Source organism: Mirounga leonina, unplaced genomic scaffold, assembly GCF_011800145.1.
Source record: "Mirounga leonina isolate KUSES-001 unplaced genomic scaffold, KU_Mleo_1.0 Mir_91, whole genome shotgun sequence".
NCBI classification, from domain to species: domain Eukaryota; kingdom Metazoa; phylum Chordata; class Mammalia; order Carnivora; family Phocidae; genus Mirounga; species Mirounga leonina.
Window position 1 is genome coordinate 45791211 of NW_023270839.1, and position 13091 is coordinate 45804301.

The 13091-nt window shown below is 54.6% G+C and overlaps 1 protein-coding gene across 1 annotated transcript in view; it reads right to left on the reverse strand.

The window, feature by feature from the left end:
* Window positions 1-1030: 1030 nt before the first annotated feature.
* GRAMD2A (GRAM domain containing 2A) overlaps window positions 1031-13091 on the reverse strand; it is a 32131-nt gene continuing 20070 nt past the window's right edge. The window contains exons 2-14 of the mRNA XM_034993664.1: window positions 10668-10888; window positions 10166-10301; window positions 9812-9904; window positions 8508-8565; window positions 8057-8132; window positions 7340-7443; window positions 6664-6762; window positions 6468-6539; window positions 5862-5924; window positions 4719-4863; window positions 4374-4473; window positions 3440-3544; window positions 1031-3240 (exon numbers count right to left, since the gene is read on the reverse strand). Coding sequence (XP_034849555.1) covers window positions 3237-3240; window positions 3440-3544; window positions 4374-4473; window positions 4719-4863; window positions 5862-5924; window positions 6468-6539; window positions 6664-6762; window positions 7340-7443; window positions 8057-8132; window positions 8508-8565; window positions 9812-9894 — 909 coding nt within the window. The 5' untranslated portion in view covers window positions 9895-9904; window positions 10166-10301; window positions 10668-10888 and the 3' untranslated portion in view covers window positions 1031-3236. The remainder of the gene's footprint in view (window positions 3241-3439; window positions 3545-4373; window positions 4474-4718; window positions 4864-5861; window positions 5925-6467; window positions 6540-6663; window positions 6763-7339; window positions 7444-8056; window positions 8133-8507; window positions 8566-9811; window positions 9905-10165; window positions 10302-10667; window positions 10889-13091) is intronic.

Genomic DNA, 13091 nt, shown 5'->3' on the forward strand with positions numbered 1-13091 from the left:
CTGATTTCCCTAATGACTAGTGATGTTGAGCATTTTTTCATGTGCCTGTCGGCCATTTATATCTCTTCTTCAGAGAAATGTCCATTCAAGTTCCTTACCCATTTTTTAACTGGTTGCATGTTGTTGGTGTTGACCTCTCCAACCTCTTTCTACGTCACTCTTCCACCTCATCAATATCCTAGCGTCATGCAGAGTCTCTCTGTGCAGAAGAGACATATACGTTCTCTCCTACGTTTTGCAGTTACTGATCCATTTGCCACGAAATGCTCCTCCTGTGGCTGGTTCCTCATCCTTTAACGTCAATCTAAAAGTCACTTCAGAGAACCTTTCCTGACTGACCACCCATCTACAGCCAACTCCCCATTTACTCTCATATCACCGTTTCCCCCCTTCATGGAATCTAATCACAATCTGCACTTACCTTGCTTGTTTACATATTTACTTGGAACTTATGTTTACATGGTGTGTAAGTGCCATGGGGACCCAGAGATACTGCCTGTCGTGTTCACTGCTGTATCTCCAGTGCCCCGCAGAGTACCTGGCTCGTGCTCTGGGCTCAGGATTTGCTGAATGAATGAGTCACTACTAGAAGGGGCATCCTAGGGAAAAAGAAAGGTAACGTGACGCAAGTTGGAACTTCACCTCCCTAATCTAGGCTCGATGTCATAGAAAAGGACACAGAGATTTTCCGGCTCGGAGTTCCGGACTTGAATTCCTGAGTCAGAAGCACAGTACCATTTGAACCTGGGACGTTGCTTTGGAGGTGCCCCAGAGAAATGGGGAAGCCTTCTCGGTGTCCCCCCAGCAGAGGCAGGAGGCTGCGGCGGTTTCCTGTGGCTGCTCTTCGCCTTCCCAGCATGCCTGAAGTATGAAGCGGCTCGGCTACAGCCCTGTGAGATTTGCAGAGTACTCGAGATTCTGGGGATGGCTTGGGCCCCGTCAGTTTCCTTAGTGCCAAATATGTTAACACGAGGACCTTTTGTGAGTCGTCAAAAGATAGAAATGAACTTTCCATACCACAGGACACTAGAAAAAATTGAATGTTTATATTTTAAAATATTTTCAAAGGCTACTGCCGTGCCAGAACAACCCAAGGATGGTTGAACCAATCTCTCAGGGACTCAAAGGGACTCAGCCAGTGCAAGCAGGTCTGTATAAATACACATAGTTTACAAATGAGCACAAGGGAAAGGACAGTGGCCCCACAGGACCAGGCTGAGGAACAAAAGGGAGAAATGGACAGGGGGCCCTCCAGAGTGACAGGCACACTCATAGCCAAGAGGACCTCCAGAGCCACCTCCCCTAGAGCCTCTTGCCTTTTCTGAGTCCGGCGCAGGGCTGGAGACCAGATTCGCCAGCGTGTTGGCATAGCCACCCATGGCTTGGCACCTCTGGTGGCCTCCCATGAGCCTCTGGCTCAACCCAGCAGGACTCAGAGAATGGACCTATTCTCCCTGCCCTTCAGCAAGGACCAAGGCGGGGAGACACTGGGGCAAGGGGGACTGTTTCCCTGAAAACGTGATATAAAGGAGTGACGAAGGGGGCTGGGTCCAAAAGAAGGATGGGTTTTTATCCAGTGTGGTGCTGTGGGGAGAACGGAATATGAGTTCACCTGCCACCCCCAGAGGTGGTACCAGCAACCCCCCAGGCAGGCTCCAAGCTTAATCCTAGAACCTGCAGCGGGGGGAGGATAAGGAGACCGCTCGTCTGAGCTTAGGGACTTCTCACCTACAGATCCGTCCCCCACATCCTCATTTGGGTTTGTCTTAAACAGAACAATCATGGCTCCACAATAACTAATTTCCACTTGGATTTCTCCCTGATTAACCTCTCAGGTGTTTGAAGAAGGAAAAGCAGTGACTGTTTCTGACACGCTCACCCCATCACCAGTGACTCTGCCTGATACATCTGACCTCCTCACGAAGGCCCTTCTAGAACCCCCAAAGGCACTGTCTTGGCATATTGGAGTCCCAGGGAGAGCAGGCAGAGTTCTGAGGCACAGAGGAGCTGTTTAGAATAGATAGGCCCTTGGAGAGATGGAGAACTGTCTAAGGCAAAGCTACCACTGTGTCCACTCTTCCCATCCCCCACCTCTCTTGTCCCCAGAGGTATCAGACAAAACCCCTTGACCTGGTCCCTGCACTGTACCAGGCCCACCTTGGACACCCCCACCTTATTCATGGAGTGGAGGACCCTCCCCCATGGCCTGCAACTCACTGATTCCAAGTGACACGAGTGAGCTCTGCCCTGCGGTGGCCCAACACCCTCATGCCCAGCTGCCCAGTTGCCCAGCCACGCCTCCCCAACAGGCTGCTATTGGTCATGGCCTCTCAGGCAGTCAGGCAGGGAGTACAAAGCCAGCTCAAATCGAAGCCACCGACCTTCCCCGCCCCCCCCCCATCCTCTACTTCCCGCCTGGGGCACCTCAGAACTGTTTGAGCACACCCGGGGAAGGTGCAGTACCAGGTCTGTGACCACAGTGATCACAGGCCCTGTTCCACCTGTCTCACCAGGAAGTGGCAGCTAAGGACACAGAACACTGGACCTCGGCCCTCCTTCGCAGCCCCTGCCACGTCCTCTGCTACAAGTATTGTCCTCCGGATTCAGCCAGCCTCCTCGTGGGGGGCATGAACCTTAGCCAGCCTCCTCGTGAGGGGCATGAACCTTCCCCTCTGGCTGGAATCCTAGCTACACACCCTCCTCTCGTCGTTCCTAGCTCCCCCCCACCCCACTTCCCCTGTCTGCCCTGGGCCTGACAGGTGCCCCCAGGACAGGGACTCTCGGGGGCCCCAGTGAGAGCACAGTATGTTGGGAGAGAGCAGAGGCCCACTGGTGGTTTTCGTCCGGGCCTCTGTGCCACTACTGCCGCGAGCCGCGTGGCCGTGGAGAGCTGCATTCCAGGTACCAAATCGTGGCCTTTGTCCCTTGGTTGGTTCCTAGTGCTCTGCCTCTGTGCCAGACCGTTTCCAAGGAACAAGCTAACTTTCTTTTTCCAAGTGCTTGCCGAAGCTTAGTATACAGAATTTCTCGGCTGGTTCCAAGAATCTGGCTTCGTGTCTGAGTCCCCAAATTGTAGGAGCTTTGTCAACAGCAGGGATAAGAGTTGAGGGGAGGAGGAAGGATCTGGAGTATTTTCCTTCATATTCAGTCTCAGCACAGCAACAGCATAAACCACGGGGGTCACTGGTGGAAGCTTAGCACCCAGAGCATTCTTCTTGGAGAAGCCAAGGTGGTTGTTACCTGCACACAGGAGATCCCCAGATCAGAGAAGGGGCCTTACCCTGCACACTGTGTCCAACCTTGCTTGCCAGATTGAGCTGTCAAGCCAGCCCAAGGGCAGGGCCAAGCCCAACCAGGACAACAAGCAGCCTGGCCATAGGTATTGGCTCCTGTCCTTTACCTTCAATCCCCAAGGCACTGGGAAGAGACAGGACATCACCTGTGCCCAGGGACTGGGCCATCCCAATTCAGGGAGCATAACTGCTGTTCTAGCCGGGAGATGCGGAACGCCAGATAGGATGAGGACATGACCAAGAAGCAGATCCTGGAGAAAGAGAGATAAGAAGGATATCTATCTGGAAAAAGGACATTTTTGGAGGCTCACCAAAAATAGGAGTGGGGACAAAGCTACTTCCTGCAACTGGAGGAATTAAAGAACTCTTTGCCTCTTGGCTACATTCAGGCCTGGACATCTTTGTTCCCAGAGGCCATGTGGGGATCCTGAGACTTGTCCCCATGGAGGTGTCTTCAAAGCCCCGCAGGAATTCTGGGTCCTTAAACTGAGCCCACCTTCCCTCTGACCAGCCACCTTGGTCCTGTGCCTCCTCTTCAAGGCCGTTAAGATTATCCCCCGAGGTGGTACGTCCCTTCTCCCAGCAAGTGCTGAGGCTGACAGTTGGAACTCAGCCAGCAGAACCAGAGGAAGATCATGAGGTAAGGTAGAGGGGAAGCCAGGGGCCCCACCATGCTCACCACTCGGCTGGTCCTTAGGCAGAATTACAGACAAGTCTGGGGTTCCAAAAACTACTCTAAAGGTGGGTGGCAGGAAGGCCACAGCTCTCCCCTAGTCTATCTGATGGCCCTCTCCAATTTTGTCAGCTGTCCCCCTCCCCAATCCCATGCAACGTTCCCTTTTTTCAATAGCTTCATATCCTGCCCCTCCCTTCTGCACAGCCTTAACCCTAAATTACAGGGGTGCATGAATAAAGACTGGAGGCACTTTGTCTTGCTGCAGAAGGGCCTGCCAGGTAGCCTCCAGACACCACTCAGGAGCCTTCAGTTGACTTAGGACCTTGCCCTCACTCTGGTCAGTGACCGCCCCACACACAGAGGCCCCTGCGCCAAACAGCCAGACGCCCAATATAGTCACCTACAGCACAAAGATGACCTTGAGGAGCTGGTAATCCCAGAGCCTCAGCTCCCCGTCGCTCCTGGGCTCTTCCTCCAGCTTCTCCTCCTCACAGACGGCCTTCTCTGTGATAGGAGAGCAGTTAGGCATCGTCCTGCGGCAGGAGCCCAGCCCAGCAAGGAGCAAGCCCACCTCCCCCCATTCTCAAGCTGCTTAGGCTCTAGGCTTGGCTTTTCCTTATAGATTTGGATAAAGTACGAAACAGCTCTCAGAAGCCTTGCTGGCTGTGATTTTTCCATTTTGCAGAAGTGGGGGCAGGGAAAGCCTGGTCTTTGCAAGCAGTTGTCACAGACGAGCACCCTGAGCTCACCAGACCCGGGAGGCTTCCTGGAGGGAAAGCAGTTGTCCGTGGAGTCCATGGATGCCCGAGGTATACAAGGGATGTTGTCTGGGAGGGATAAGGACCTGGAGGCAGGGCACACTTTTCTCCACTTCATCTCAGGGATGAGGAATTCCTGCAGAGAAGGCAGGAAAAACTGTCTCTCTATGACCCTGGGATGTCACTTGTCCTAAGGGGCCCACACTAGGTTTATCAAAGCTTTTCCAGGTACTACCAGTACAGATACCCAGTGAGCATGATGGCAGGTACCCAGGAGGAGGGGAGCCATTGCCTTAGCAACCACGTGTCTCTCTTACCTGCTCCCTTGCTGGGACCAGCCATTCTTCCAGGGAACAATGTCTTTGAAGACTGCTACTATAGAACCACAGTGGGATCCAAGACGTGAGCTAACCCAGGTACGTGCTCAGATCCGCTGAGCCCAAGAAAGCTTGGCACAATGTATCTTAGATGGGATAAGTCCTCCTAATCTGGACTCTGACCCTAAGTACACCACTGACCTTAGCAGGGGGTACTTAGGGTCCCCATCAACAAAAATGGGAACAGCACCTTCTATCCCCTGCATAGTACTGTGCATATTATATGCTTGGCTAAACGCTTAGTGGTTAGTGAAGGAGACTTCAAACACCCTGGGGTCATTTCCATCCCCATCACTGTTCTAGCACTCAGCTCTGCCTACCCAGAACCCCCACAGCAAAGGAAACTGCTGGGACCTCGGCATCTCAAATGAGTCTGTCTGAGTTCTACAGTGATAGCCTTTGGAGTTCTTCCCCGAAGACATCTCTATCCCCTGGAAGGCCCTGCTGACCCTGCTAAAGTGAAGAGGAGGGTCACTGGCTTTGTGGCTGTACAGATGTGGGATCCAACCCGGGCAGCGTTCTGGGGGCTGGACAACTGTTCTGCTCAGAAAGTCAGCAGATCTGCCCAGGACATAGTGGCTCCGCATGGCACGGAGCATGTCAGGTCTAGGGGACCCCTTGGCATAGCACGGCCACTGGCTCTTGAGCCTGGAAGGGGACAAGGGGACATTGTGGGCTGCTGCCTGGGAGGCCCTGAAGCCTCAGAGCCATAGGTTCCCTCACACCGGCAGCTTTTGCTTCCAACCTCAGTTCTCACCAGGGATTCGCACTCAGGTTCCTCTGGAAATTCTCTTACACTCAGGCTCTTCTTGCTGGAAGGCTAAGGAAGAAAGGAAACTGGGGTCACTTGTCCATCAGGAACAGCCAAGGTCAGGAGTGAGAAGGTGTTAGCACTCTCCAAGAGGGCTTTACCTCCAAATAAGCCACCTTGGGTCAGAGGAAGCCTAGCTCCCAGAGTTTGCCGGAGTCCCCTAGTCAGTGCTGGAGCAGAGGGTAAATCCAAGGCAATGTACTCCCCCATGCTGCCTCCCCTCCCCACTTCCTCAGCGTGGGCCAACGAGAGCTGTAGGCATACTGGGAAGCAGCCACGTGCTTCTGTCTGCACACTGAAGAAGCATGATGAGGGCATACACATGGGGACACACAGCGGACACTGGCCTCAAAGAGACACGCTCACAAGCATAGACACCCCGCCCAAGGACTGAGCTCAGATACACTGAGCCTGAGCCCATTACTCGCCTCTCCCTGCTCTTGGTCCCTATGCTGGAGAGATGGGCCAACCTCTCCCAACAGCCTGGTCCCAAGACCTCAGTCTAGGCCTGAGCAACCGCCCTGGCCCAACTCCTGCCCTGGAGCTCCATACCTGGAGGTGTGTGCAGACCCTCCTCAGCATGTCATATACACTGTCCCGGGAAAGCAGTGACACAAAGACGTACTGGGGTAGAGAAAGAAAACAGAAAAGGGCGGTGTAAATACAGACTGGGGAGAGTACCAGAGTCAGGATCCTGGGGCTGGGACAGGAGACTTACAAGGGATGGCCGGTCCAGAGACTCACTGACCTTCTGGCTGGTGTTGGTGGTGATGGCCAGGCCATTGGGAAGAAGCCGCGCCATCTTGTGTTTTTTGATCATTTGGACAGACACCACGGGAATGACCACCTGAGGGAGGAGAGGCATGCTTCTCTCAGGACTCACCCCCAAGGACACAGTCCCTTTGCTTCCTGCGTAGTGCCCCCTGACTGGCAGTCAGCCAAGCATGGACACCATGGAGAAGCCTGGCCCTAGGTGGGAGAATATGTGAGCGTTCCACCCTCTGATGCAGGCTCCCCTTCCAGGTGTCCCACTACCCTGCCCCTGCCCTCTGGGCTCTCACCCTATTATCCAGGAGGCCAAGGATGGTTGCCCTGGTGAATCCCATACTCCAGTAATGGAGTTCCCTGAGCCATCCCCTGGCCACAACTATGGCTCCCCCAAAGTGTGACATGCCACTCTGATTCTGAAGGCATTTCAGAGGCACCCATAGGCAGAATAAACTGGCTATGACCTGTTGTAGACTCTGTGGAGTCTAGATCGGAGCCCTGCTTTGGAAGGGGTGAAGCTACTTCCCTGGAGACCAGGTGGGATGCCTCACAGTGAGAGGCTTCACCAGGTGCCTGATGCCCGCAGGATAGGGGCCCTGTCTCTTTCCCGGCTGGGGCCTCATGGGCCCATTGCAGCCCTTACCACTTATTACTACCTTTATATCTTTGCCAAAGAGGCTGGCATGGAAGCAGAGCCAGTTGGGGGAGATGTAGAGCCGGCCCTGGAGAAGGAGGTCTCTCTGGAGGGCGCAGGAACACACTGGGAATTCACAGGAAAGAAGACTGCCATGAGCAACCCCAAAGGCCTAGGGCCTGCGTCCTCACACTCAGGAGTCCAGAGCCCAGCCTCAGGGACTGCCTTGCTCAGAATCCCCCTTCCCAACCCCAGGCCCCAAACCACCCATTCCACCAGCACCCTGAGTCCTTCTCAAGAGTCCTGACTGCCCCACCTGAGCCCACCAAACTGCTAGAGCTTTCCTCTTCCTCTACTCATGCTTCAAAGGGTTCCCTAAGCCTGGATTCTCGCTCCCTCAGGCAGAACACCTTGCCCTGCCCTGGAGAGAGGGCCTCGATTGTGCAAATGCTCCCACATGCTCACTGAGAAGCCTGAGCAGGAAAGAACAGTCATGGATAAGAACAGAACAGAAATAAAATTTGGAAGCCCTGACAGTGCCCCAAGAATACTTTCATAAATCCCATTTCAGATCCCCCATCTGCCCGGTCTTCTCAGACTTCTAAAGAAAACAGGCCCAACCACATGCAAAGGGCAGCCAGTTCCCATATCAAAATTGTGCCTTGGAGGCTCCAGAGGAGAGGACCTGGGCCTCAGGCACTCTAGGCACCTGTCCAGGCGCACCTGGGAGACAGCTCACCTTTGAGAACTACCTCCTCCAAGGGAATGTCCTTAAACAGCTTGTGGTATTGTTGGTTGTATTTACTCAGCAGCGTCTGCAAACACACAAGCTGGGGCTGAGAAGTCCTGGGGGATTAGATCCCCAAAGGGGCCCTGCACCAGCCACCAGGAAATAATGCCATGGGGGCAGAGGCTCCGGGGACTTAGCGCCAAGCAGTCGGCAAAGAGCCAGCGTGGGTGAAAGGCTGAGTCCCAAGCACAGCCTGTCTCTCGGTGACATGACGACAGGAGGTCCTGACGGGCAGCCTATGACGGGAGGGGGACGCACCACCCCCACCCAGGAGGGGACACTCACTCAGGTTTCCCTTGGTGACAGGCCTTGGCGGCCAAGGAGCCAACAGTCCCCGAATTCAGGCAGCCCAGAGCCCCTCCCTTGGTGGGCAGTGAAAAGGCGGCCTCCACACACTTACCCCTTCTCGGCCACACTTCTTTATCTCTCCACCCTTCAAGCCTTCTGGCCAGTGCAGACTGCAAAAGAGATTCCATTCCAGGGACAAGGAACCCTTGAGTCCTGCCCATACATCCTTAGTGCCCGGTCTGCCCTGGCCTCAAGCCAGAAGCTTGGGGGAGAGATTGAAGACTGAGGCCCTTCTCTAGGAGCCCCAGCAAGGTGAGAAGCAACAGGGAGGACGGAGCTCAGCCCTGGGGAAGGGCACTCCTGCACGCTGGGGGCCTTCCTCCCAGACGGCAGTGGGCAGCGGGCCCCCCAGGAGGTATGATCCGCCTGAGCCTCCATCTCCCATCTCCCAGAGATGCTTAGGAGCTGCCCACCCCTGGGTATCAAAAACCCTCTCCCATTCTCTGCCCAAAGGACAAGCAGAGGAGCAGACCCAAGGATAGGTGAGCAGGAGACACAGGGATGGGGACCAGTTTGGGGAGCGGGTGAGGTGGAGATGTCAGACTCACGGCTCCGGGGCCTGGCCGTGGGCCATGATCCGGGCAGGACTGCCCTCCCTGCAGCCTCCTCCCTCCCGGCAGCCTGGAGCTCAGCAGACTCACCTGACCTGAGGGAGGCTACCAAGGCTGAGGGAGAGGGGGTGGTGCTGGAACGCAAAGCTTCGCCCTGGCCAGGTTGGCCTGAGGACAGGTGGGCAGGGAGGAGGCTGGTAATCTGAGAAGCCTAGACTCTGCTAGGTCCCCGTGTGCTGGGACAGGCCCCGGACTGGGAAGAAGAGGCCCGGGGCAGCCTATGCCCAGCCTAACACCAGACGCAAGGTCCCCTTTCTGCCCCTTCTTTAACCCCCTTGCCCCTTTCTTTTTTTATTTTTTATTTAAACGCCAGCCAGTTAACATACAGTGCAATATTAATTTCAGGCGTACAATACAGTGATTCAATACCTCCATACATCACCCTCATCACAAGCGCAGTCCTTCATCCCCATCACCCATGTCACCCATCCCCCCAACCACCTCCCCGCTAGTGCCCATCAGTGTGTTCTCTAGAGTTCAGAGTCTGTTTCTTGGTTTGTCCCTCTCTCTCTCCTCTTCTCCCCTCTGCTCGTTTGATTTGTCTCTTAAATTCCACATATGAGTGAAGTCATACGGTATTTGTCTTTCTCGGACTTAATTTCACTTAGCATAATACTCTCTAGCTCCAACCATGTCGTTGCAAATGGCAAGATTTCATTCTTTTTTATTTGCCCCTTTCTTTAAGGTCCTCCTGAGGGCTTCCCACCCCTAATCTGTAGGTATCTCTGACCGGGAGGGGCCTCACCTGGAGTCCAGGGGTGCCTGAACCCTGGCTAGTTTCTCTGAGCAGGACACGGGGCTCTTCAGAGAAGCCGTCTTTCCACGCATCTGTTGGTTGCTGCACAGAAACAGGCCCACATCAGGAAGGGTGGCTCTGCGGGAGCACCTTTCCCTAGCAGCTTCCCACGCCCAGGCCGGCTCCTCTGCCTGCACCCCAGACGGGCCCTGCTATTCAGGCGGAGGCTGAAGATGTGACCGGTCAGAGGCAGCAGCTCAGGCAGGAGTGCTCTGGTTCCTGACAGAGGGGGCAAGCTCATGCCGCATTTTCTGGAAGCCTGCAGGTCAGTTTATGCCCAGACCGGAAGGAAAATCAGCCTACCTTAGTGGGGCACACCTGGCCCACCCTTGAGAAAGCACAGTGGGAAGGACTCTAAGACTTGCTCACGGCTGACAGTAGAAGTTCCTGAGGTGCCTGGGTGGCATTCCCATAAGCCATCGGGATCTGAGGAAGGATGCTGAGCACAGGAGGCCGAAGCAGAGCTGAGGAACTGGTGCAGTGATGGTGTGTGTTGGGGGGGGGGGGCTCCAGTCAGCCCACAGGTAACCATGGGCTGGGAGGGGAGGAGCGGCCCCGCACCAGGAGGTGGCCTGGTGGCCTTCGGACAGTCAGGGCACCTTGGCCCTGAGAGCCAAGCCGTCTCAAAAATGTCGCAGAGAGGGAGCCCTGGAGGGAGGAGCCGCCATCTCCCTGGGCAGGTGGGGCTCCCCAGTGACTTTTGAGTTCATGCCTCCCCTAAACAGCTCCAAAGCATAGGGTCCCCCCTTCCTGCCCCTCCAGGAGACAGGCTAGGAATCAATAAAACCTGAGCAGCCCGACTCACCCCCAAAAGAGTGGGCCCAGAAGCTGATGGGAAGAGAGGGTGGCCAAGAAGCAGGGCCAAGGCAGGGCGCTGCAGTGGTCGCAAACAGGCCACAAGGTCCTGGGCAGGTAAGGAGCTGGAACCTGAGGCCTGCAAATACCAGCCCGCAGTCCCTCTCAGCTCTCACTGGGGCGAGTCAAAGTTCTCTTCTTCAAGAACGGAGTTGCCCACTCAGCTGAGATCTGCCAAGATCAGAGATGATTTAGTCTGACCCCCCACCATGCTGTGTACACAGTGGGAAACAGACCAGGCAAGGGACCGGCTGGACCCAGTATCACGCAGTGAAGAGCCAGGCGACCTCACCCCACAAAGTCAGCCCATCCACAGCCCTGTGGCCTGGTGACCTCTGTCCTTGCCCTTGTGGAGCATTTTGGTGCACATATCAACATGGTTCCTGAATCTTGCAAAGCAACAAGTTTTGCTAGTGATTTGACCCTTTTGACCCCCAAAGGTAATTTCTAGATTTATTTGGTTCCATCATTTCACATTTCAAGAGGGTTTTCCCTCCCCCTCTTGATTTTTATTCTGCTCATTATAGAAAATATGAAAAAGATAAAACCTATACATATGATGATCAAAATACCCCAGAAGGAAAAAAATTCTTCAAGAATCACCCAAAGAAAAGGTTTATGCATAAATATAGAATTTATGGGAGTGGAATTATGCATTATAATACGTAGGTCTTACTTTTGTTGCTTAACATGATCTCATGAGGAATTCCCCGTGTCCCTGTCCATGGCTGAGACAGACTCTCAGAAGTGTGATTCGTGGGTGGAGAATGCATATTTCTCAGGCTCTTTAGACCCACTCCAAACTGCTTCCAGATGCTCTGCTGGTGACCACGAGCATCAGCGCTACGTGAGGGCGCCCGTTTCTCAACACCGAGGTCTTACCCTGGCTATTCAAATTTGGTACGTGAAAACATGCTATTTTCATTTCTATTTCTGCTTATGGAGGGGTTGAATGAGTTTTCCCATGTAGGCATATGAACCCCTGGAACTTCCACCTGTGAATTGTCTATGAGGATCTCCACGTTTGTCTTACTGATTTGTATTAAATGCTTTTTCAAGAACATTAATCCTTAGTTTATCATGTTTATAAACATCTCCCCCAGTGTGTCATTTGCCTTTAGTTTTGCCTGTGGTTTTGTTCCATTTTTGTGTGGTAGATTCCTTCCACGTCTTCCATCTCTTGGTTCCCCACTTGGCTTGCATGCTTTGGTTGGAGAGGCCCCCAATGCAGAGCGTGCACAAGTCAAACCACTGAGCTTGGACCCTGCAGCCTGTGAGCTTTCCTGGGCCACCAGGAAAGAGAAGGGTGTGGGGCCTGCTCGAAGGAACACACTCTTAACCTGGAGGACCAGGGATAGAGTGAGACCTCCAAGCAGGACCTTGGCCATGGTCTCAGCGGCAGGGAGCCTGTCACTCAGGCACTGGAAAGGGTGATTGGAGGTGTCAGGGCCGTAGGAGCTCAGAGAGCAGACAGAGCGAGAGTCACAGAAGGGCTCCCAGAGAAAAGGAAGCCGAACCTTACCGGCTGGGTAGGACTATCGCCCTGCATAGGTTCCCATAATCTAACTTTGCGTTCATCATCATGCCTGTGCGGGGATCCTAGACCGAACTCATCCTTAGGTCCGGCGTGACTTTCTCCAGGAGAGGGGAGCCTGCCCTCCACCCTCCCCCGGCCTAGTGAGGAGCCCCCGGGGCAGACACTCACAGCACCCCAATCCCTGCCTCCCTCCGGGCACTTGTCACACCGGGTCGGTGCCTAAACTGCTCACCTCCGGGGGCTCCAGCATGGCAGGGACCCCGCCTCCTCCCTCACCAAAGGCCCTGAGCTGGGGGCAGAGCCCGCATGCAGCAGGCACACGGGACCCGTTTGAGGAATGACCCTGTGGGGACAGGAAGCGAGGCTGGAGGAGGGACAGACCGTGAGAAAAACAAAAGAAGGCTCTGCACATTCCCCACAGCATCTCCAGGAAGACTAGAACGGGGGGTAAAACACAGTGACTGGGAGCAAATGGCTTTCAAATATCCCTAAACTTAAAAGCAACCCGTTTACGCATGATGAACAGGATGGTTACAAGCCATTCCGACCTGTCCATCTGTGAAGGCCAGTCCCTCCTGGCCGGCCTCCTAATGTTCCTGATACAGAGACCCCGCCTGGGGCCCCAAGGTACTGCTTTCAAAATGATCAAGTCAGACTTTCCACCAGTCTTCTCCCCTACAGTGTTGAGATGAGTACAAATAAAGACACGGGAGCCAAGTCGGATGCACAGGTAGGCCTGGGGCAGAGTGGTCACCACAGAACCAGTCAGGAGGGGAGCAGGAAGCTGGAGAATGGGGGGGCCAGCCTGGGCCCCCCCCACCGTGCTGGCGGCCTCTG